The 20,896-nt window shown below is 46.7% G+C and overlaps 1 protein-coding gene across 2 annotated transcripts in view; it reads left to right on the forward strand.

Annotated features, from left to right (window-relative positions):
* NIPAL3 (NIPA like domain containing 3) overlaps window positions 1–20,896 on the forward strand; it is a 73,672-nt gene that overhangs the window by 49,134 nt on the left and 3,642 nt on the right. For both annotated transcript variants that reach the window (XM_040229634.1, XM_040229635.1), the window contains 6 exons: window positions 4,092–4,237; window positions 7,698–7,794; window positions 11,065–11,200; window positions 13,422–13,510; window positions 15,386–15,449; window positions 17,197–17,291. In XM_040229634.1, coding sequence (XP_040085568.1) covers window positions 4,092–4,237; window positions 7,698–7,794; window positions 11,065–11,200; window positions 13,422–13,510; window positions 15,386–15,449; window positions 17,197–17,291 — 627 coding nt within the window. The remainder of the gene's footprint in view (window positions 1–4,091; window positions 4,238–7,697; window positions 7,795–11,064; window positions 11,201–13,421; window positions 13,511–15,385; window positions 15,450–17,196; window positions 17,292–20,896) is intronic.

Here is a 20,896-nt window from a genome sequence, read left to right on the forward strand (position 1 = left end):
ACATGGGGATACTTTTCCTAGACTGATCAGGAATAGACTCTCTGAAGAGGTGGGGCCCAGACCCAAGTAATACTGAAGAGACTGCCGTTGCCAAGGTCTGTGGTCAGTGTTCCATGCAGAGGAGGCGGCAGCTGCAGAGGCCCTGAGGCAGGGATGAGTTTGGTGTATCTGGTATTAGTAAGGCCAGCATAGCTATAAGGCTATGAGTACAGGAGGAAGGAGGACATGAGAGCAAGGATGCATGAGGATTGGATGATGTAGGACCTTACAAGCCACGCTAAGAAGTGACATAATGGTGGATCCAGGCTGTATTCCCAGAGACTTTGAATCTGGGCTGAGGGCCCTAGGCATTTGCATTCTTACAAAGCTCCCCAGGATGAAGTATATTTGCCTGCAACTTGCTTTGAAATATATCCAAAAATAACCTGGCTTGAAGAATGAGTGGAGAGATGAAGAAAATGGATCGATAGCCAATAAAGCAAGTATAAGAAAATGTCAATTTAGAATCTTGGTGTGGGACTATGGGTGCTTTCTGTACAACTCTTTCAACTTGTCTGTGGGTCTGAAAGTTTCTAAATACAAAACATTAGGGAGAAGAAGTTCCCAAGATGCTGCAGACACACAGTCAGGTTTGAGAACCACTGTTCTGAATCATTGGTGAAGAGTAAGCAAGATGGGAAGAGAAGGTGGAAAAAGAAAAGTCTTACTCTGGAAAGAGCAGAGCTACTGTTCAGCAAGTCTAGTCGAGGCTGTGGTTTTCCAGTGGTCACGTATGGATGTGAGAGTTGGGCTATAAAGAAAGCTGAGTGCCAAAGAACTGATGCTTTTGAACTGTGGTGTTGGAGAAGACTCTTGAGAGTCCCTTGGACTGCAAGGAGATCCAACCAGTCCATCCTAAAGGAATCAGTCTTGGGTGTTCATTGGAAGGACTGATGTTGAAGCTAAAATTCCAATACTTTGGCCACCTGACGTGAAGAACTGACTCACTGGAAAAGACCCTGATGCTGGGAAAGATTGAAGGCAGGAGGAGAAGGGGATGACAGAGGATGAGATGGTTGGATGGCATCACCGACTCAATGGACATGAGTTTGAGTAAACTCTGGCAGTTGGTGATGGACAGGGAGGCCTGGCGTGCTGCAGTCCATGGGTTCGCAAAGAGTCAGACACAACTTAGTGACTGAACTGAACTATTCAGCAAATAAACCATGCTGCAAAGACTCAGAATGATTTGTAGTAATTCTGCGAAGGAGAGGGATGGGGCTGGGCTGATTCAGAGACCAGTGTAAAGGTTTCTGTCTCTTCCAGGGTCATTCTAGGTGGTCCTGGAATGAGCAGCACACCCTATGTGAATTGGAAAAAGATGCCCCTCTGGCCATCTGTGGGCATCTGCCTTGGTGAGCAGAGCTTGGGCTAGATTTTAGCCCTCCTCGCCACCCTTGTGCAGTGAGCAACCTGCACAATTGTGTGTAGCCACCCTGCTTAAAGTTCCATTAAATTCAGCAAAGATTCACCCAGTGCTAGTCCTTTGCTGGACAATGCAGGCATATTGTTGAGTAAGACCTGTCCCTGCCTGCAGAGAACTTAAAGAGATAGGCTTGCACAGAACTTACCCTGTTGAGTTTAACCATGGCTGCTTCATTTGCTGAGCGATTTAATAACTAGGTTTTTTTTTTTAAACACCTTTTGAGGCCTAGAATGAAAATCAGTTCAGTTCAGTCACTCAGTCATGTCCGACTATTTGCGACCACATGAATCGCAGCACACTAGGCCTTCCTGTCCATCACCAACTCCCGGAGTTCACTCAAACTCATGTCCATTGAGTCAGTGATGCCATCCAGCCATCTCATCCTCTGTCGTCCCCTTCTCCTCCTGCCCCCAATCCCTCCCAGCATCAGGGTCTTTTCCAATGAGTCAACTGTTCGTATCAGGTGTCCAAAGTATTAGAGTTTCAGCTTTAACATCAGTCCTTCCAATGAATACCCAGGACTGATCTCCTTTAGAATGGATTGGTTGGACCTCCTTGCAGTCCAAGGGACTCTCAAGAGTCTTCTCCAACACCACAGTTCAAAAGCATCAATTCTTCAGCGCTCAGCTTTCTTCACAGTCCAACTCTCACATCCATACATGACCACTGGAAAAACCATAGCCTTGACTAGAAGGACCTTTGTTGGCAAAGTAATCTCTCTGCTTTTTAATATGCTATCTAGGTTGGTCATCACTTTCCTTCCAAGGAGTAAGTGTCAAAAATAAAGGACATTTAATGTGGTATCACATTTCCTAGATATGGTAGAATGGAACTGCTGCTGCTGCTGCTGCTAAGTCGCTTCAGTCGTGTCCGACTCTGTGCGACCCCATAGACGGCAGCCCACCAGGCTCCCCCATCCCTGGGATTCTCCAGGCAAGAACAATGGAGTGGGTTGCCATTTCCTTCTCCAGTGCATGAAAGTGAAAACTGAAAGTGAAGTCGCTCAGTCGTGCCCGACTCTTTGTGACCCCGTGGACTGCAGCCTACCAGGCTCCTCCGTCCATGGGATTTTCCAGGCAAGAGTACTGGAGTGGGGTGCCATCGCCTTCTCTGGGTAGAATGGAACAGGTATAGTTAATTCTATCACAGGAAAATCCAGAGGCCTGCAGTCAACATATGCGCAGCTCAGAAGTCATAGCCCTTTTCAGCTTGCCTGGAGCTGGGCTCCCTCAACCTCAGAAGCTTTTCAGCAACCCCAGAGGGTTCAACCAGAGTGTGACAGGACCCTGGGGAAGAGTCAGGAGACTCTGGACCTTCACCCAGGAGCATGCCTCTGGGCCACCGACAGTCTCTGACAAGTCTGTGGAGTAGTGTTGATAGTATTTAGATAGTCCCCTTGGGAGTAGTTCAAATAGCCAACTGGGAGAGGATGAGACAGTTTTTTTTCAATTGTCTGTGTTCATGCAAGATTGTGTTTGTGAGATTCTTCTGTATCCTGGCCTGTGGTGGTAGCTCCTTCAGTCTCACTGCTCTGTGTTGGTCTACATGTGAATAGGACACAATTTATCATTTCTACTGTTGACGGCATTTAAGTAGTCTCCAGTCTTGGATTATAACAGATCATGTTGCCATGAAAATTTCTGTGCCTGTCATTTGGAAAACGTAGGCTCTGAAGGTTTGCTTTTGAGGGTTATATATATATATATATATATATTTTTTTTTTTTTTTTAATCTCGCCCATCTACCTTTAGAATGTTCCTTGTAAAATACACGTTAAACCAGAGCGCAATACCAAAACAACTAAAATGAAGAAGAAAAAATATGTGGTTTTACTCATACTCTACTGGTGGGAGTGGAAGTTGGGGTACAGCTACTTTGGAAAACCATGACAGTAACTACTAAACTGGACATCTGCATGTCCTGTGACCCAGGAATTCCACTCCTAGTTTTATACCCAACAGAAGTACATGCATTTATTTTCCAAATGACATGCACAGGAACGTTCATAGCAACATGATTTGTTATAACCCAAGACAGGAGACTACTTAAATGCCCATCAACAGTAGAAATGATAAATTGTGTCCTATTCACACATAGACCATTTCTTCATCCACCATACAGCAGTGAGAATGAAGGAACTATCACCACAGACCAGGATACAGATGAACCTCACAAACATAATCTTGGAAGAACACAAACACGAGAAAACATAATGTATGATTCCATCAACATAAAGTACAAACCCAGGCAAACGATCAGTGCTGGTAGAAGTCAAAGTGTTACCCTGGGGGTGGAGTCTACTGATGGGAAGGGGACACAAGTGAGGATTTGGGGGTCCTGCTAACATTCCTTTTCTCCACCTGGGTGCTGGTTACATAGGTGAGTTCAGTTTGTAAAAATTCATCAAGCACTTTTTTGTTATGCATGCTATACCTCATTAAAATTTTTTTTCATGTTAAATGTTATTTTTTTAAATGACATTCATGGAGATATTCTTTTTTTTTTTTTTAACTAAAGAAAAACCAAAAATTCAGACAACAGCAGGCCTTCATGTGTTGCCCCAGAGGCACGTGCTGGCCTGGCCAGTGCCTGCAGTGAGCCGCGTGACACTTCCTTCTCCCTGCAGGGCGCTACATCTTATCCTTCGTTGGCTGCGGTCTGGCCATCGTGGGTACCTACTTGCTGGTGACATTTGCACCCAACAGTCATGAGAAGATGACAGGCGATAACATCATCAGGCACCTCGTGAGCTGGCCTTTTCTCCTGTACATGGTACGAGAAATTCCAGTCCTTCCACCTGAGATGGTGGGTGTGGGGATGGAGTCCTAGAAACCGAAAACCTGAATTCCCAGCAAGATGGGGTTCATGGGAATCATGATGTATCTCACAGCACTGAACACCATGCTCGCAGGAGTATGTAGTTCCTGGTCAAGTATTTTCTTTTTTCCCCACTGTGTCCTGAGTAATGTCTAAAACTGCATGTATAATATGACAGCTTGATTTTTTAGAGGTATTTGTAGGTCTATACCATATCTGTAAAATACTGGACAGGAAAACAGAAACTCCATCAGTAGTTGTCTCTGGGAGATGGAATTATGCTTATGTTTTTATTTTGTCTTTGTCTTTACATATCGCTACACTGAGCATTTAAAACAGTTAAGGTAAGGAAAAAAAGTTAAAATTGTAAGCAGTTATTTCTTTTTGCCCAGTATCACACAGTTGATAGAAGCTGATAGAAAAATGAGAGACAATGGGAACTTTATTTCCTAAACCCCCAACCGGAGCTCAGTCTTCTGCTCCAGTTACATCCTGGTTGGGTCTACGAGTAGACTAATCAAGGAAGACATCGAAGGTATTTGATAAAGCTACTTGTATATTCCTGCTCCATGCGTGGCACCATGTTAAATGTTTTTAAATATATTATCTGTCACCAAAAATAATCAATAAACCAAGAGTTTTATATGCGCTAGACTATGGACCATAGCCCAGGAGACAGCCTCTCAGGTCGCTCTGAAGATCTCCTCTGGGGAAGCCTGGTTTTCAGCACAATTTTGTATCTTGTCGGGTCAAAGAACATTAAACAAGTCAAAGATATGTTCTTTCAAGTTAAAAAAAACAGATCAGCATGTACACAGCAAGTCAGTTCGTCCTTGGTACCTGGGGAGGGAATCTTATCATCAAAGGGGTAGCAGAAAGGAAAGCATTTAACTTTTTTTAACATAAACATTCTTTACTTCTGGTCAATGTTCCCTTTTCTTTCATAATTAAAACAGACATACAGTGTGTGTAACAAGCTGTTTCAGTTAGCATAAAACTTGAGTTAAACCATGTATAAACCAGAATGACTTCCCCAGACCTCAGGATGTGAAAATTTGTTTCATCACTTCTCGGATTCCCTCAACAGTCCTATAACACAGGCGTTTTTCTCCCCACTTTATGGACTAGAAAACTGGATCTTAGGGTTGAGGAGGTTGCCCAGAGTCCCCCGAGGGCAGAGCTGGACCCGAAGCCTGTCTGCCTGGCCTCACGTGTCACCGCAGCCTGCTGACCACGGCGTTCACTGTTTGGTCTTGCCTCAGCCGCCCGGGCCCGCTGCAGAGGCCCCAAACGTCCTTTCCGCTCAGATTCCGCACAAATCAGAGGACTTAGGTTTCCCCAAGGTTGGGGCTGTGTTGTCTCCCAACCGCCACTGGCCCCAGCATTGACCTGGTGGGCCTAAAAAAGTGTCTGCCAGGCAGAGCCAGAGGCCCACCTTTTCAGGAAAAGCTTGACTCCAGAACACAGACTTCTCTTTACAGTCCTGGGCTCGAGTCCATTCCTTACTGTGCAGCCATTGCCAAGGCCCTTGGCCACGCGTTCTGCCTGCTTCTCTGTAAACTGGCGGACCCCTGGACCCGCAGTGGTTGTCGGGAGAGACACAGATGGTGTGGGAACCACCTGGCCCGTGACTGATGCTCAGTGACCCATTCAGTTCATCTTCCTCCATCATGACTGCGAGGCAGCTGGAGGAATTTGGCCAAATCAAATTCAATAAATGAGTGTCTGCTTTGTGCCAGACACTGTGGATATAAAAGCTAAATGAGACGTACTCACAAAACTCGTGGTCTACCAGGACGCAGCAGCACGTGCACAGTCAGCCTGCACTAGGATGCCAAGCGCTCTCCCGGGATGCATTCAAGCATCATGGAAATGGTGGGGAAGTTGGCCCCACCCCTACCCCAGCCAGAATCCGCGCTCATCAGTTGGAAATACTGAGGAATAACTGCATCTGCTTGATGGTGTATTCGCAGCAGTGAAAGATAATTATGTCAACTTCATAAAACATGAAAATTGTTTAGGTAACTAAAAGTGTCCCAGCACAAAATTGGGCTTGGACGGTGATAACAAGTAGATAAAACAGGTATTCACTGTGACAAAGACAGGAAGACACAGGAAAATGAAAGCCACTGTGTTTTGTGGTCTCATAATTATGAGGAATTTTAAAAAATGGTTTTCTTTTTAAAATGCCGATTAATGTTTCTGTATTGGTTTTTATGGTAAACAAACTTCAGTGGGAGGTCAAGGCAGACAGATGGACCTGAGCTGTTGTTTTAGTTTTGCTGGACACTGGGCTTGCTTCACTCCTTGGAAGAGTATTGCCAATGTCTGGACCTTTTTAAGGAGTAGAAAGGACAAGTTGTTGCTGCAAGGGCGGGGAACTTCTCAAACTTCAGAGTTCTCTAATGTTCCATTTTCTGGTAGGATTCTTTGCAACCCCATGGACTGTAGCCCACCAGGCTCCTCTGTCCATGGAATTCTCTGGGCAAGAATACTGGAGCAGGTAGCCATTCCCTTCTCCAGGAATCTTCCAGACCCAGGGATTGAACCTGGGGAGCATCTTCTGAACACAAGGCACAGGGCCCCCATCTGCAGGCAGCATAGCCTAGTGGGAAAGCTCATGTGTCCTGGAGCCAAACTGTTTCGGTTCAAATCCCATTTGCTAGCTTGGGATTGCAATAGTATCTGCTTCCTGGAATTATGGTGCTGATTTAATGAGTTGAGTGAGTAAAGATAACATGGTTAGAAGAGAGCCTGGCAGATTCATGAGCTTGTTAAGCATAAGCTGTGATTATGGCCCTGTGAGTTAGGAATTATTGTCATTACCCCCATTTCACAGAGGCAGTAACTGAGGTTCAGAGAACTTAAATGACCTGCACAAGGTCACCCGGCTAGTTTAGAAGGAGGTCCAAGCTCAGAACCGGGCCTCCCTGACTCCAGATGTCCTCTCCTTTCGACTCTGCCAAGCGGTACACAGTAGTGGCCTGGTTAGTGGGCAACTGGTATATATAGACTACATACTTTACCGAAGAGATCTTCTCAGCAGACAAGTGTCTCCCTCTGTGACTGGCTCCCCAGTTTCAGTGGGCATTACCATGGAGCAGTGAAGGGGGACACCAGCCCAGCCTGGTGAACCTTGACCGTCCAGGACAAGGTGGATGTGAGGCTGGCACAGCACCCTCAGAGCCCCCCAACGAGGTGGACTCCCCCCACAGGGTGGGGGTTAGAGGGACTCAGCGTTCCCTGCTTCCCTGCAGGATATCTAACAGTGGTCTGGGAAATGTTTCGATTCTCTTTCCACACGGAGGGCCTGCGGCTGGTGTGGTCCGCAGCATAAACTCCAGCCCAGCCCACCAGGGTCTCCTGGTCTCGCCCGTGGCCCCCCGCTGACCTCCTCTCTTGCTGTTCTCCACAGCTCGTGGAGATCATTCTCTTCTGCCTGCTGCTGTACTTCTACAAGGAGAGGAACGCCAACAACATCGTGGTGATTCTCCTCTTGGTGGCCTTACTCGGTAAGGGAGGGTTTGGGTGGTTGGGTTTTGCCACTTCCCTGGTGGCTCAGACAGTAAAGCATCTGCCTACAATGCGGGAGACCCGGGTTCGATCCCTGGGCCAAGAAGATCCCCTGGAGAAGGAAATAGCAACCCACTCCAGTACTCTTGCCTGGAAAATCCCATGGAAGGTGGAGCCTGGTAAGCTACAGTCCATGGGGTCCCAAAGACCTGGACACGACTGAGCCACTTCACTTTCTTTTCTTTTTCTTTAAGTAGCACCAAAAGAAAATAATGGGTTTTGTTTACCGAGCTGCGGGCCGCTGGACCCAGGAGCTGCTGGAGGCCAGCTCAGGCTAGTCCCTCTGCATCAGAGGCTGCAAAGGCTGGGTTCCTGCTATCTGGACACAGACCTTGTTAGTTTCTTTCTTTTTTTTTTTTTTCAATTTATTTTTTTTTAATTGGAGGATAGTTGCTTTACAATATTGTGTTGGTGTCTGCCATGTATCAGCATGTATCAGCCATAGGTATACATCTGTCCCCTCCCTCTTGAACCTCCATCCCACCCTTCTAGGTGGTCACAGAGCCCTAGTTTGAGTTCCCTGAGTCATATAGCAAATTCCCACTGGCTATCTATGGGCCTCGTTGGTTTCTTCGTTAGGGTTCAGTGTTCAGAGTTCTTGCTCAAATACCAAGTCTCCTAAGTGCCAGGAGAGGTGCTGCAAACTAGCTAGAGCAATGAGCCAGACAGACACCCCTCCGCTCAGGCTGCTGTTATTCTGAAGGGAGGAAGATGACAGTAAGTGAGTTGACAAATATATAAATAGTGTTAAGTTTGAGCAGTGACAATTAACAGTGACAAAGAAGAAAGCAGAGTAAGGGTGGAGGGGGCAACTGGAAAGTAATTCAGAGAAGTCAGGGGTGAAGCGGGCTCCAACAGCGGAGTCCCTAAGGATGCTTGTAAGACCTGTCAAAGGTGAAGACTTAATTCTGGATTTAAAGGCAAGAATTGATTTCGATTTCTCTCTCTCTCTCTTTTTTTCCTTTTAGAGGCACAGTGGGTACAGAGGGGGAAATGGCTCCTAAATCAGACTGGGGCAAGGCTCTCAGCCCGCATAGAGTTAGAGCTGCTAAGAAGAGCCGTGAGAAGCACCCCTTCCTCCTGGAGAGGGAAAAGTGGGTGCCGCCCCACCACTGCCTCCTAGGGACTGTGTGTCAGCCACACAGTCCCCTAAACATAGGCCTCAGAGAACACCCAGATATCAGGGCCGGGAAGGGGGTTAAACAAGGTGAGCACTGATCCCCGGTGTCCTTCGGAAAGCATGTCCACTCTAGCAGCAGGCCATAGACCATGCAGATCCCTGTCATTGTTCAATAGGGTTCCACTATTTCTTTTTTAACAGCTTTGTGCATGCTAAATCGCTTCAGTTGTGTCCGACTCTTTGCCCATGGACTGTAGCCCACCAGGCTCCTCTGTCCATGGAATTCTCCAGGCAAGAATACTGGAGTGGGTTGCAATACCCTCCTCCAAGGGATCTTTCCAACCCAGGGATGAAACCCACATCTCTTCTGTATCCTGCATTGGCAGACGGCTTCTCTACCACTAGTGGCCACCTAGGAGGCCCTTAAACAGCTTTATAGAGATCTTATTTGCATACCATAAAGTTCACCTGTTTAAAGTGTATATAATTCAGTGCTTTTTAGTATATTCACAAAGGCTGTAACCATCATCATAATCGAATTTTAGAATGTTTTTGTAGCCCCCCAAAAGAAACACCATGCCCACTGGCAGTCACTCCTCATTTTCCCATCCTCCCAGCCCATGGAAGCGGAAGTAGAAAGTGAAGTCGCTCAGTCGTGTCCGACTCTTTGCGACCCCATGGACTGTAGCATGCCAGGCTCCTCTCTATCCATGAAATTCTCCAGGCAAGATTACTGGAGTGGGTTGCCATTTCCTTCTCCAGGGGATCTTCCCGACCCAGGAATCGAACCTGGGTCTCCTGCACTACAGGCAGACTCTTTACCATCTGAGCCACCAGGGAGGCCCATGGCCAGTCACTAATGTACTTACTGTCTCATGGATTTGCCTTTCTGGACATATTATAGAAGTGGAATCATACACCCTGTGGCCATTTGTCACCGTGTTTAGAGGATTCATTCCTGTTGTAGCATGACTCAGGGGCCCATTCCTTGATGATTTTGTTTGCAAAGTGGGTTGGAAGATCATGGTCCCAAACCTTCTCTCCTGGTGAATCAGAAGACCAGAGAGTTCTGAGGCACGTTGGCCAGTTCCCTTCTGTCCCCTCCTCACTAACAAGGGCAGTCTGGAGGAAGCGCTTATTTAAACTGGCTGCTGACATTTGAAAACTGCGGCCTAAGTAGCTGAGGGGCCACCAAAAGTCACTGTGTCTGATGGGCTGTTGGCAGGAGAAGGCAAAATGTGCAGAAGCTGAGAAAACAGGAAAGCAGAGCGTTGCAGCCAAAACAAGGACCTTTAGTTGTGCCATGCTTGAGAGCTTCTTTTGACTCCTGCTATGGCAGGGGGATCCAATAGTTTAGAGTGAGAGGTCATTTCTGGGTAAAGCCGTGGTCTCTACAGTGAGGCCAGCAAGACAGTCCACTGGGCGTATGGGAAGAAAAGGTATTCAAACCGGTATTCATTTTTATCTTCACCTTTTAAGTGAAGGACATATGTTTCCTGCATATGTTTTATAATATACATACTATAAAAGCCCAGAGTTAACTTGACTCTAATTTTAAAATAAATAAACATATATATTTGAAAAGTATATACATATGCGTAGGGGTGTGCATTCTAAAACCTCTAGTCTAAGGAGATGTTTTTAAAAATATGACTGGGTAAGCATTTAAAAAGACCGAAAAGGGACTTCCCTGGCATTCCAGTGGCTAAGACTCCACGCTCCCAGTGCTAGGGACCCGGGTTTGATCTCTGGTCAGGGAACTAGATCATACATGCAGGCATCTAAAACCTGGGCAGCCAAATAAATACATAAAAATAAAAATTTTTAAAAAGACCAAAAAGGCTCTTTACACATCACATTTTCCCTGAGATTGCCTTGAGATCATGTTCCAGACACGGCGCTACCACTCTAGGGTTCCATGTGAACTCACTGCCCTTTTTTGGTTGAGTTCAGAAGGGACATTTGGAAATGCCTGTTGGGGTTTTGCTTGCCTAGCTTCCACAGGAGAGCACAGAAGACCTTCTCCTGTGTAAATCACTGGCTGGGCTCTGCCCTGAGGTTCCTACATGTCCTTGTTAACCTTCCGCAGGCTCCATGACTGTGGTGACGGTGAAGGCTGTGGCCGGGATGCTGGTCTTGTCCATACAGGGGAACCTGCAGCTCGACTACCCCATTTTCTACGTGATGTTTGTGTGCATGGTGGCGACTGCCATCTATCAAGCCGCGTGAGTTGCAGAGTCTTTTTTCCCCTGGGCCTCCCCACAAAGGTCTCTTCCAGCTTCTGGGTCCAATCGTAGTTGTTTTTGAAGTTGTAGGGAAGGGAGAATGTTCACAGGCAGCCTGTCACCAGGGTTTGGCATCCACCATGGAGCGAGAAGGGTCGCTCATTTGCTGAGTTATCATATGGAGGGCCTTTTGTGCCACTTGAAAAGCCTCGAGTGGATGTGTTTTTCTCTCTCTGCCTCAAAAATGTAAGAACCACACGATCAGAGTCAGCCTCCCTTCCCACCTGGACCGAGACAGGTGCCCGTTTCAGGGCTCTCTAGAAGGAGCTGTGCCATCCCCATGAGGCATTTGTTTGTCGTCCAAGAAAGAGCAGGCAGTGGTTATTTCTTGTCCTCAAGAAATCTGTCCAAGTAGAAGAGCAAGATGACGGTCTCTCCCTCAAAAGCAGGAGTCCTGAGGGTAGGAGGCCTGGGCCTCGTTCACGTCTGAGATTGGTGACCAGCAGAGATCCTGGGTGGGTATAGGACGGATCCGCGTGGGTACGGAGGGTGGACAGTCAGGACTCAGTATGGTGTGTGTGGCAGGCCAGGCCCCAGACTCCAGCTGCTGGGGCTCACTGTCCCCCCACAGCGCCTCGGGGGACCGTAGGGGTGACCGCTGCCGCCCAGGTGCTCTGCTCTCACTGCCGTCCCACGAGCTTGAATTCATTTGGCCCCCACAACAATGACGTCATCCTCATTTTGCATGTAAGAAAATGCAAGCGTCCAGAAAGTGGTGGAGCTGAGTGAACCTAGCCGTCTGACTCCTTCCCCTTCCCTCGCCGCTCACCCCTCTGCCCTAAGCCCCCTCCTCTAAGCTTCTCTAAGACAGAGAGTCCTCATCTGCAGATGAGAATAACCACGTGCATGCGTGCTCATTCAGTCTTGACCAGCTCTTTGTGACTCCATAGACTGCAGCACGCCAGGCTCCTCTGTCCATGGAATCTTCCAGGCAAGAATATTGGAGTAGGGTGCCATGTCCTACTCCAGAAAATCATCCCGACCCAGGGATCAAACCCACATCTCCTGCATCCCTGCTTTGCAGGTGGATTCTTTACCACTGCGCCACCTCGGAAGCCAAACCGTAGCTTCTTTTATGATTTTTGTTACTATTATTATGCCAATTATTAAGGTGTTACAGAAAAACCCGAGTGAACTTTTTGATCAAGTCATGACTATGCTTAGTCCTCCTACGGTGATTCTGGTCATCATCCCTGAGCCTCTGCCCAGTGCAAGGCTCTGTGCTGTGTCCTCCGTGGGTTACAGAGATGACCGGGAGGCTTCTCACTCAGGCACTCAGCACACATTCACTGAGGCCTGCTGTGTACTAGGCCTGTGCTGGGCCTTCTGCACACAGAGATGTGAGCAGTAGTCACTGAACTCAAGGTGCTCACAGCCCTGGTCAGGGGACAGCTGGGTAAACAGATGATTACAGTTGGGTAGGAAGTGTGTTTTGGTGTAAGCAACTTTGCAATAATAACCACAAGGCTATGCAGTACAGTTACAATTCAGTCACTTAGTCGTGTCCGACTCTTTGCGATCCCATGGACCACAGCATGCCAGAGCTTGCTCTGTCCATCACCAACTCCCAGAGCTTGCTCAAACTCATGTCCATTGAGTCGGTGATGCCATTGAATCATCTCATCCTCTGTTGTCCCCTGCAGATAATGGACAAAGAATATACTAAATGACAGAGAGTTTTTTGTAGATGGAGAGATGGGGAATGACTCTAATTTCCTCTCTCCTTTTTCCTATATTTATCTCAGTGGCTGTTGAATTAAGAAGAAAATCTGTTTAAAAAAAATAATGACAGCACAAGGCAGTTAATGAAAGTTCTCCAAGAGTTTCTTGGCATGTTTAAGGGATCAGGAAGGGCTTTTTAGTGGGTTGGGAATGCGGGTCACACAGAGGCGAGGAGAAGGGCATTGCAGTGATGAGAACCATGTGGGCAGAGGTGCTGGAAGGAGAAGGGGGTGAGCTGCAGGCTGTGTGTCTAGGGGAGGAATGGGAGCTAAGTGTGGACCCCAGCCCGGGAGGCACACAAGGCTGGCATCTTTCTAAACCCGCAGAATGCCCCTTCGTGCCTTGTTCGTTCTTCACACCAAGCCTGCAGTCACTGGCTTTCTCCTCTGCCCTCCGACATCCCCCCACAGCCCACTGACTAGAGTCTTTTGTGTTGAAGGTTTTTAGGTCAAGCCTCACAGATGTACGACTCCTCTCTGATCGCCAGTGTGGGCTACATTCTGTCTACCACGGTGGCCATCACAGCAGGTGAGGGTACAGGCGCCAGATTTCTGTCTTCCACCTTGACAGCAGGTTCGTTACCCTGGGGTCGGGGGCGGGAGCACCACCTCCGTCAGAAGGCCAATTCTGCTGAGCTGTTCTGCCTGTCACAGTTGTAGATGGTCTCATGGGAAAAGAGAGACCTGGGTTTTCACCACAGCACAGACACAGAGCTGTGTGGCTCTGGGAGAATCACTTCACCTCTCTGAGCCTCAGTTCCACATTTGTAAAATGGGAGTAATAACTTTCCTCCTAGAATTGAAATATGAACATGTTAGTTGCTCACTCACAACCGACTCTTTGCGACCCCATGGACTGTAGCCTGATAGGCTCTTCTCTGTCCATGGAATTCTCCAGGTAAGAATACTGGACTGGATAGCCATTCTCTTCTCCAGGGGATCTTCCAGACCCAGGGATTGAACCCAAGGCTCCTGCATTGCAGGCAGATTCTTTACTGTCTAAGCCACCAGGGAAGCCTAGAATTGAAATAAGTATAGTCATATTTGGACCAGAATTGAAATATGTATAGTCCAAATGTACTTTGGACTGTACTTTGTACTGCTTGTGCCAGGTTTTATTAACAGTTTTTACCATCATCTGCTAATTACACAGCCTCCACTGGCCAAGTGACCACATATTTCTTCTATATAATTTTTAGAGATCATTTATATACACACACACACACACACACACACGATTATATATATATATAACAAGTGCTCAATAGTGATTTTCATTATTGCACTCCCCTTTTCTTCTATTTCACCTCCATATTTTTGTTTCTTTTTCTTTCTGAGGTGGCTTCAGAGGCTATAGACACATCAGAGTTCGTTGTTTGTAAGAAGCAGTGGTGACTAACATTTTGGAGTAAAAAGGCCAGTGAGAGCCAGTGTGGCTCCCTTTGGGGAAGGCCCAGCGGCACAGCCATCTGCTTTGCCCTGCAGTATGTTCAAGTGGTGCCCAGCCTTGCTTACAGAGATCAGGATAAGAGGGCATACAGCCCGCCAAGCCTGTGTCGTGAGCGGGACCAGGGACGGAGTAGGGTTTGACCCAAAGCAGCCAGAAAGCTGACTTCATGTGGATCGCATGGAAGTTTCAGTCATGGTCAGTGACGTCAGTCCAGGCAAGGTTGAAAGGAATATGAACACTGTGGTTGAGCTGGGAGTCAAGCGGGAGCTCTGGGTGCAGCAAGAGGCAAGTAGGGTCAGGGGGTTGGGGGGTGCGGAGTGGTGCGATGAGTCCAGACTGACGCCGGCTGCAGGGTGGGGGCAGCAGGCCCTTGGCACTTCCACACCACAGGGCATGACATCTGCCAACCGTGTGAGGTCGGAAAGCTCCAAAGGCTTAACCAAAGCTCCAAAGGCTTAACCACAAAGCCTTGGTTTTCCATCTTGAGCAAGATGAGGGAGAAGAGTTGCATAAAGACTGCTAAGTAAGGTTTTTAGCTCATAGTGTCATGTCACTGGAGGATGCCGGGTGAAGGGTATGCAGGGAACTCTGCTGCTTCTTTACATCTGTTAATAATACTGTTTCAAAAGAAAAAGAAAAAAAGGTGGAGGTAAGAGGGGCGGTAGGGGAGGAAAGGACAATCTATTCTCCCAAAGGCAATGGCAACCCCCTCCAATACTCTTGCCTGGAAAATGCTATGGATGGAGCCCGGTAGGCTGCAGTCCATGGGGTCACTAAGAGTTGGACACGACTGAGTGACTTCACTTTCGCTTTCAATACCTTAGCAGGTGTAGTCCTGGTATGTTGGGTCCCTTTGGTTTCCTGCAGGGAGGGGAGGCCACCAAATCCTAGGCAGACTGGCCAGTAGGTGATTTGAAAAGAGCTCACTTGTATTTTCCACTGTTTGCTGCTCAGGCGCCGTCTTCTACCTGGACTTCCTCGGGCAGGACGTGCTGCACGTCTGCATGTTTGCACTGGGGTGAGTCCTGTCCTGCACCCCCCCGCCCCCATATTGCAGGCAGTTTGCCTCTCTCCCCACACCCCTGCTCCAGCCTCTAAGCCAGTCCCTTCGAGCCAGAGGAGCAGCTGGCAGTGGAAGCTTTGTCCCCAGAGGTGAGCATTTTGCCCCCTAAAGGGTTTTATTTTTCCTTGCTTCTCTTTTGGGCTTTCATCTCCTTGTCATTTCGAACACATCACATTTTGACCCGTGAAAAGACTCTCATCCTCACCTCTGATCAAAGAAATGCATATTGAAAAAGAATTTTAATAAAAAGAAATACAGATTGAAGCTACACAGAAAAGTGAAGTCGCTCAGTCGTGTCTGACTCTGCGACCCTGTGGACTGTAGCCTGCCAGGCTCCTCCGTCCATTGGATTTTCTAGGCAAGAGTACTGGAGCGGGCTGCCATTTCCTCTCCAGGGAATCTTCCCGACCCAGGGATCGAACCCAGGTCTCCCACATTGCAGGCAGACGCTTTACCATCTGAGCCACCAGGGAAGCCCCAAGACGCCACACAAGAAGCCATGATTTTGCAAAATCTAACAGGATGAGTAATGTCACACTTTGTGAGAGGAGGAGAGCAGCTCCCTGCCACAGTGTGAGAAGTTCTTTGATGTGGGAGGACAATTTGGCAATATCAGCAACGCTTTTTTTTTTTAAATTTTCAGTTGGAGGATAATTGCTTTACAGTATGTGTTAGTTGCTGTTGTACAACAGTGTGAATCAGCTATAACTATACATAAATCCCTTCCTCTTGAGCCTCCCTTCCACCACCACCGCCATTCCACCCCTCTAGGTCATCACAGAGCATTGAGCTGAGCTCCCTGTGCTACACAACGGCTTCCCACCAGCTATTTATTTTACACATGGTGGTAGCCTATATATGTCAATGCTGCTCTCTCAATTAGTGAAATGTTTAAGTGAGCATGCCTCTTGTTGCAGCTTTCCATTTCTAATCATTTATCTCGGAAAAGTAATTGAAATGGGACATAAAGACAGATGTATAAGGGTGTTTATTCATTTTAAAATTGATGGTATAAGCACATAATTGAAAGCAACCTAAATGCCCATCAGTAAAATACAAGTTAAATAAATTACGCTGGGGTAGGGAGGATAGAAATGACTCCTCTGTTGACCTGGGTGGTGATCCCATGAGTGTGTGCACAGGTCAGATTCACTGAGCTCCACATTTTGGGACTGTGCATTTTGTGTCATGTAAATTATACCTCAGTTTGTAGAAAGTGTGCTTGTTTATCTAAATTCTTGGAGAAAAGAACAAAACAAAACAAAAAGACTGGAGACTCTGGAAGAATATACACCTATGTTGCTGCCTGGGGTTTGTACAGGGACTTTCCAGTTTTTACTTTCTCTGTTCCTATACTGGTTGAATTTAGGCTATAAAGAACTTTTTAATTTAAAAAAAAAAAAAAACTTTTAAAGGCAGAGGACTGAGATGCAGGGTAAGTGGAGGTGAAGAATTGGCCCAAGAGAACCTGGTTTGTTCTGATTGAGGCTTATGTGGGCCACACGGCCTGTTAGTATTCACCTCCCACTTGCTCTCTGCGGATCCCAGGCAGGCCTGGCCGCCTCTCGGGGCCGTTCAGCAGTGAATCCTCCTCTGCAGCCTGCAACCCACCTTTCCCCTTCCCCCGTTACCTGTGTTTGAATGCATCCCTCCGGCCTCACTCTGGCCTTGCTTCTCTTCCTCCCTCATGTGTGTTCACCAGGTGCCTCATCGCGTTCCTGGGCGTCTTCTTAATCACACGGAATAGGAAGAAGGCCATTCCCTTCGAGCCCTATATATCCATGGATGCCATGCCAGGTAATGTCACATCCCATGTGTCTAGCTGGCCAGCCCATCCGCATAGAATGGCTGCTACTTCCTATTTAAAAAGAGACAACCAGCCTCTGGGTTTGGTTACAGGGAAGATGTGCTGTGCTATTATGGTGTGACTGTCTCTCTCTCTTTTTTGTTTTTAGTTTTTTTGTTTAATCTCAGTTTGCAAAAGAGGAGGCAATGGCTAAGGCACCTCGATTGGTTTTGAGCACATCTTGTCAGTTGTCACGTCTACTGGGGATCTTTTAAAGACCATCCTGATCCACACCGGGTATAATTATGACCCACAGCACGCGACTTCCTGTCTACAAAAGGAAAAATCCATTCATCTCAGTGGAATGGAATGATCAGAGAGGGGAAGGAAAACAGGATGATTGAAATTCAAATACCATAACTTCATTCCTCAGAGTCACATGGAAGTAGATTGTTGTGGAAAGCCTAATACCCCAGGGAGCTCAGGGTTCACACCGAGAAGCACGCGTACGAATCAGCCGAATACTGCACAAAGGGAGTGGTGGGGCTTGTGGAAAACTGGACAGTTCTTTCCAGCCTCAGGGGATTCAGGTGAGAAGGTTACGATGTTGGCCCAGCCCCGTCTAGATTTGCTGGCCTAAATTCGGGATGCAAGTGATCACTAGCTTTCACACTTTAACTCAAATTTAATTTTTATTTTTGATATAGAAGATGGAACTCTCTCCAAAACATAATCTCCCACCCTCCATTAAGACAGTCTCGTGAACAAAATACAATTGCAGTGATGGTGTAGAATCCTACTTAATAAAGCACTCGAGAGGCAGGCATGTTCTCAGGGCTGACCGAGGTGCCCCTGATCTAATTGGCCCAGGATTTATGTGTCCACTTTTTATATTATTTCCTCATCTCTTGCTATTAAGCTGTTGTCTGTTGTTCTTGCTGTTACCAGCCTGCCTGTTAATAGCAGCTCTGTGTCAATCTTCTCATTTGACCCAAGTTGTTCAAATCCCGTATAAAATTAAAATAAATAAGCTCTGAGTTGGGGCCTTAAGATTTCTCCTAGGAGTTAAATGCATGAGCTTTGGTGCATGGACCTTTGAAACATCTAATCTGGCTGCTCAGATGCCTTTTTTGCTTACTTCCTTGTTTCTCGGCTGTGTTCCGGATAGATGAGGGCGCTGGATAGCTGAATTCCAGATAGGTGAGGTGTCAACTCTGTGTGTGTGTGTGTGTGTGTGTGTGTAAGTATGTGTATGTACATGTGTGTTTGTGTGTTTACAAACCATGTATGTGTATACATCTGTATAAGTATTTGCATATACATATATGCCAGATGTGTTTTCTGGTAGAAGATAGAAGGTAACCTAAGGTAATCTTAGATATCCACATTCTGTGATCTGTTTGTGGATGTGGCTCTCGCTTTCTCTATGTGCCTCATGACCTGTGGGAAGTTAAATGTTGGAGAAAGGAGACCCTGCCCTCCTGCCATGGCATGTCAGGACTGAGTAGGCCTGGGCTCTGTACTATGAGGTGGAGCATGGGCTTGGAGTTCAGATGACCTGGATTCAAATCCCATCTCCTGTATCTCAGTGGGATAGTACATTAAAGGTCCATTGCACAGTGTTTGGGGTATGGTAGATGCCTGGTTCAATTTCACTTTACTTTTGCTTAAAAAAAAAAAAAAAACTTTGAAAATTCCAAACCTTTGTTTGACCCGATGCCAGGTAGAACAAGAAGAAAACCCTTGAACAGAGTTTCCTTTCCAGCTGCTTGGTTTCCCTGGTCAGCATCAGGACCTTCCTGGCTTTTGGTCTCACTAGACTGACATCTTTACAACCAACCAGTAGCCACCATTCCAGAGGAATTCAAGTTCCAGAGATTCAGTCTATGTCACAGTTGTGAGAGGCTTTAAATAATTCCAGAACCTGCAAGACTTCTAGAAAATGAGAAGGAGAAAAACAGTCCCTGACAGCAAGGAGCTGGCCTGGCTCTCACGGTCGGGCCTTGGGGCTCCTGGTTGAACATAGAGCATTTCACAGAACATCAGATGAGGATGTTCTGTGACCGTGTTGGATCAAAACACAAACAGGACCACACCACTGTCCCGTCCAAACACAGACAAAACACGAACATTGTCTGAACGATAAAGACCAACCATCCACCTAACATGAATGACTCCTGCTTCTTTACCAGTCACAGTTTTAGTCTCTATCTCGTCTTCTTTCCTTCCAGATAACAATCATTAAGATCCCCATTTATAGAATTAGCCCCACTTCCTGACAACATCTAATCCAAAGCAAAGCCCTGCTTCCTAAAACCCTCCTAACATCACCCTTCACAACGCTGATCCTGTAATAGTTCCTTTTTGATACCCACTTACTGAAACAGTTCCCCATGATGTACATCTTCACTGCCATGAGTCAAGAAACCCAAATTTGTTAGACTGTAGGTGCATTCCTGGTGCGTTTGGGCTGGAGAGCATTGACAAAGCTAAACTCTGCCTGTGAAGCCAACTCCCTTCCCTGAGAAATAGGCATCCCCTCATCTCCTCCAATTTCCTCCCCAAAATCCAAACCACACATTTTTAAACTGTACCCTTCAAATTCTCATCAGCCAGGGCTTATGCAGTGTGAAGGCAAAGGGCCTCCCACAGACCAGGACTTCCCAGGCTGTTTGTAGAATAGGTAAAGAGCAAGGGCTTTGGTGTCAGATCCCAGCTGTATCTCTCATTAGCTGTGTGTCCTTGGGCAAGTTACTTCACCTCTCTGAATCTCTGTGTTCTTACCCATAAAAGGAGGATAGTAGCATATTTCTGTCCCAGGATTTGGGGGGACTGAGGTCTGTAGGGAACCCAGACAGCATTCTGGTTAAGAGCGTAGGCTTCAGAATTTAAACCACTGAATCTGAACCCTAGAACTGTCACTTACTAGCTTGTGACCTCAGGCAATCTCCTTAACCTCCAACTGCCTCATTTTCCTAAATCAATAGTTGTGAGAATCAAATGAGAGAAAACTTTATAATGTTATAACTTTATGACGTCTGCCACCAACTAAATGCTCAGCCCCTTTATACAATGCCAGTAACATTATTGCTCTTATTGTTACTGTTTAAAGCACTTAGCCCAGTGCATCAGGCATAGGAACCAGTCAGATGTCAGCTGTTATTATCATCATAGTTTCATGGGAAGTAATTTGCATTCAGGATGTTTATTACTCAACCAAAGGGCAAGAGAATTTAAAGTGTCTTAATTCCCTCCCAGGAGAAAGAATTGGCCTCAGAGGAGGCCAGGTCCCACCTGACTAGGGGAATTATAGAATACATTTAAAGGAATTAACAACTAAGATATTTGCCCTCAAATATAAGTAGAAATTCAATATCAATGTGCCCAGTAGTAATAAGCAAAATCACACCTAACCCCGTATTTGGATCAGGGATGATAATGTCAAAACTCTCCCTCTGAGCATCATGATATCTGTGTATCACGTATCTGTGACACAAAAGTTATCCTCTTAACAGTACATTTTTCCAGATCCTGATCTAAATCAGCAGTAAAGTGTTGGCATCTACCACGTTCAAAGCACAGTGCTGGTTCCCCTCTGACCCAGACAGTCTCACCT

This window comes from Oryx dammah, unplaced genomic scaffold (genome assembly GCF_014754425.2).
Source record: "Oryx dammah isolate SB20612 unplaced genomic scaffold, SCBI_Odam_1.1 HiC_scaffold_27, whole genome shotgun sequence".
NCBI classification, from domain to species: domain Eukaryota; kingdom Metazoa; phylum Chordata; class Mammalia; order Artiodactyla; family Bovidae; genus Oryx; species Oryx dammah.